The sequence below is a fragment of the Antedon bifida genome, chromosome 5, assembly GCF_963402885.1.
Source record: "Antedon bifida chromosome 5, ecAntBifi1.1, whole genome shotgun sequence".
NCBI lineage: Eukaryota > Metazoa > Echinodermata > Crinoidea > Comatulida > Antedonidae > Antedon > Antedon bifida.
The window spans coordinates 11,648,625-11,652,923 of NC_136230.1; the positions used below are offsets into that span (position 1 = coordinate 11,648,625).

At 33.0% G+C, this 4,299-nt stretch overlaps 1 protein-coding gene across 1 annotated transcript; it reads right to left on the minus strand.

The window, feature by feature from the left end:
* Positions 1-2,982: 2,982 nt before the first annotated feature.
* LOC144843324 (uncharacterized) lies at positions 2,983-3,477 on the minus strand. Its single transcript, XM_078700118.1, has one exon. It carries the CDS (start codon positions 3,475-3,477, stop codon positions 2,983-2,985), a length of 495 nt encoding a protein of 164 aa, XP_078556244.1.
* Positions 3,478-4,299: the final 822 nt, after the last annotated feature.

Genomic DNA, 4,299 nt, shown 5'->3' on the forward strand with positions numbered 1-4,299 from the left:
TTTGACTGCTAAATTCTTACTATTGGTTTAATTTTGTCGTTAAATCAAATGGATATCTCGGTTCATATTCTTTTATTGTATATATAATTTACATAAAATACATAGCGTTGCTCTGTACGACACAAAACAATAACAAAAACCGACACACCCTAACATTCTGTTCTCTAAAGGCAGATGGTAAACACTATTACGGAATCTATTTGTAAATAAATCTCAAGACTATTTGGTTACCAATACATTTATTGAGCAATACTATAGGTCGATATTACATAGTTTTAATACGCAAATTTCGCTTAGTATTACAGTGTAACACCGTGGTTTAAAAATAATTGTTTATTATAAAACATAGACCTTTGCAAAAAACACTATTATTAATGAAAAAGAACATAATTAAAATATATTGATATAAAGTTTGCAGTACACCACGTATATTTAGTTCTAAAAACAACTGTTGGGTTTCTCGACGTTTCGATTAAAGCATATTGATTGAAACGTTCAGAATTAATATACGTAGTGCACCGCAAACGTTACATCAATATTTATTTTCGCCATGCAAGCCTTCAAAAATTAAAATATACATTGGAATTAGCTGTACGTGCGTGCAAATAAAACATCTAAATGAATATGTATTTACAAAAAGCTCAACTTATGTTTTAGAGAATTGTTTTTTTTTTCAGACCACAGTAAGTGGTTGGTTTGTGTAACTTCACATTAACGATATTGAAACATTATAAAGTTAATAAGTACGTCACCTTAACATAGACCTTTGCCATATACGATGATTTAAAATTCAGAGTTTTAATATTACAGTATTAGCCTACTACAGTTGAACTTCGTCAGCGGCCACCTATCGAAAGCGGCCACCATCCGTATGCGGCTGCGGCCACTTTTTATTTACTAAAAATTAGATTGTTTGTATGTTAAATTAATCCCCGTAAGTGGCTACCCAATCAATTTATATTGACCTTTGACAACAAATATACAATTTTGGTACTTATTATTGTGCTTTATATATTAGTCATTACAATTTGTTTTATGTACCCAAAAATCCGGGCGATTTCCGCTAAACGGCACGAAATCACCGAAAAACAGCTATTTTTTGAAAGTTTTTTCAATGTAACTTTGTTATTAATTGACCGATTTTTATGGCTGTTTCGACATTGTAATGCCTAATTAAGTACCTACAATGTCATGTTTTTTTTAATTTAAAAAAACTTAAAACGTCGTCGGCATTGATTTTTAAAGTTAGACGATTTGAAAATTGCCCTGTGTTAAAGAATAGGCTTGTTTTGCAAATTTGTTGAGATCTTTACAAAAACGTTCATAACGTTTGACCTAGTTATCCAATGATATTGGCTGTTCCACCATTCAAAAGCTAATCAATCAAGCTTTCTAATGACCTAAAGTAAAATTTGATTGGTTCAGATACTTCGTCGGCACAGCCCCTTTTTTGAAGCAGTGTTTTAGTTTGTCAGTCACCGGCTAGTGTTAAAGGATAGGTGAAAATGTTCGAAGTCGACAAAGCTTTCCTTAACAGTCAGAACGTAACGTTAAAACTAAAATTACAGTTGCTGAAAAACTACTTATCCAAAACGCTTAATTTTTTCACGAAAGTTAAGAGTATTTATTACTTATTTGTAATATGTAAATATATTTAAGATTAGGGTACAGGATTTTTTACATAAATAGTTTTAAAACACTTGGTTTATTTGAAAACCACCAGCGTGGTTTTGCCGTATTGGCGGACTCGTCCATTTTACTAATAGGACAAGGATTGTAGCACATATAAAACGTTGAATTTGACCTATGTGGTTTCCATTTCTGTTTTCTAATGTAAAATTAATATTATATTATTAGTATCTCTATGTAATATATTATATATTCATATTGTACTAGTTAGCATCTACATACTGTTATACTGCACTTTGTTTTGATGATTTTTCAACACAGGGAGTTGGTATACCCTTAGTTCTACTAACATTATTATTACTTTTATTTGTTTGTGCAATATTTGAAGATTGCTATAAAAATAGAAATAATTTAAATATAATATATTTAACAGATTAAGTGTACGCACTATGCCTATGGAACAGATTACCTATTGGGCGTAGTTCAGTATGACACATCTGATGTTCTATTATTACCTTCTGTATCAGCCTCCGCCCTTTTGGGATTTTTTTCTATACAATACTTATTGTTAATGTACCATAGTTATTTTAAGGGGAATAGTCTCCTAATAAATAGTTCTTAACACTCTAACATTGTTCTTTTGTGCCTATTGTATTGCTTTGTTTTCTTGTATTAAACTTGTGTTAACTGTCTGAAAGTTACCTCCTAGCAAAGTGGCACGACCCAAGATGGTTCATTAACCACCACTGTATTAGGGAGCAGATTGAGTTCAACTGATAAGAACCCAACGCACTAAAATTAAATAGGCCAAAAAAACAAAACAAATTGTAATGATTAGCTTTATTTCGAAGCGATTTAAAAAATATTCCTGTGTTTTTTAGATGCGATGAAAACTATACAGATTTTTACCGACCGATTTGTCTGAAAATCATAAATAATACAAAACCACCTGATCATAAACAATAAAATACAATTAACTGGAGAAGATAGAGGCCCGTTGCGTTAAAAACTCCGAAAAATATCGTGCACAGCCATAATACGTGAGTTTAACCATCTATCGGGAGAACCTCCCGTAAGCGGTCACCACACAACATCGGCCACTTTTTCAGGTCGCGAGGGTGGCGGCTTACGGAAGATTCAACTGTATGTCAATGCGGCTTAGAACTATGCCACATGCAATGTGCATTAAGAGAAAAATTAAAATTATTGAAAATTATAATATTATTATTGTAATAATAATAATAATGTTCAAATTACTATAGCGCAAAATGCAGGACGCCTCTAAGCGCTGAACAATTAACAGAAAAAAGAAGAGCAAAAACTATAGAAAATGCAAATTAAAAATGTGGGATTTCAGGAGTTGTTTGAATGTCGTGAGTGATTCAGAATTCCTGATATAATTTGGAAGGGCGTTCCAGAGAACAGCAGCTGACCACGAAAAGGCACGTTGTCCAATGTTGTTGAAGGCCTGAGTAAAACCTCAGATGATGACCTCAGAGTTCGTTTTGGCTTGTATGGAGAAATGATATCAGATAGAAAAGTTGGAGCCATGTTATGAAGTGATTTGAATGTAATGAGAAGAATTTTAAACATTATTCTCTTCTCAACTGGCAACCAATGTAGATGTTCCAGTACTGGTGTAATGTTTTGACATGTTGGGATGCGAAGAGCCAGACGGACAGCAATGTTCTGAACACGCTGAACCTTAGCGATAGTTTTAGCTGGAAGACCGCAAAGAAGAGAGTTGCAAGAGTCTAGCCTGGATGAAACAAATGCATGGACCAATATTTCTGTCGATTTAGGGTCTAAATGCTTTCGAACATGTCCAATCTTGCGGATGGAATTCATTGTAGATTTGCACACTTTGTCAACATGAGCAGAAGTTGAAGACGGAATCTAAGGTAACTCCAAGGTTTCGAGCGGTAGGTGGTAGGTCTATAGCGAGAAGTGAAATGAATCAATTCAGTCTTGGCATCGTTCAGTACAAGCATGTTATGTGTACACCATGATTTGATTTCGGCGATGCAAGTTTCAAGCTTGTTCATGTAATTGTAACCGAATTAACATTTTTAAAACGCGTGTGTTATCGTTAAATACATACCGGTATATAAACGGCCGACACTAAGCACCATACATTATTTTTAATTACTCTGTGCAGGTTTATATATGCCTATAGTCTTTGATCACAACATTGGATGCGTTATTTATGTTGCCTGTAAACTGTCATTCTAATGTATATGCTACAAAGGTTTCTATGTTTGAATGTAATTATGATATGTAACTGATAGCTTTGTAATGATGTATACATTTTAGCTACACAAATAAAAACATGAAATCATAAGAAACATTTAGGAATTACCAATCGTATCTTAGAAATTATATTCATCACTAATGAGTATATCTTAATATTTGAAGTAATCTTTTCTTTATATTATGTCATTTGAACAATTAAATAGAACATGAACTAAGTAATTATAGATTTTACCCAGGAAGCCTCTACCTTTGCAATCGAACATTTTACCGGCACAAACGAAGAAATTTGAAAAAGTTAACATGTTGCTGATCTGGTAGATACCATTGAATTGCTAGCGAAACAATAAGCCTGATGACGCTTAGCATTATAATATTTTCATAGAAATGCTATACATGCTAATGTTAATCATGATGCTT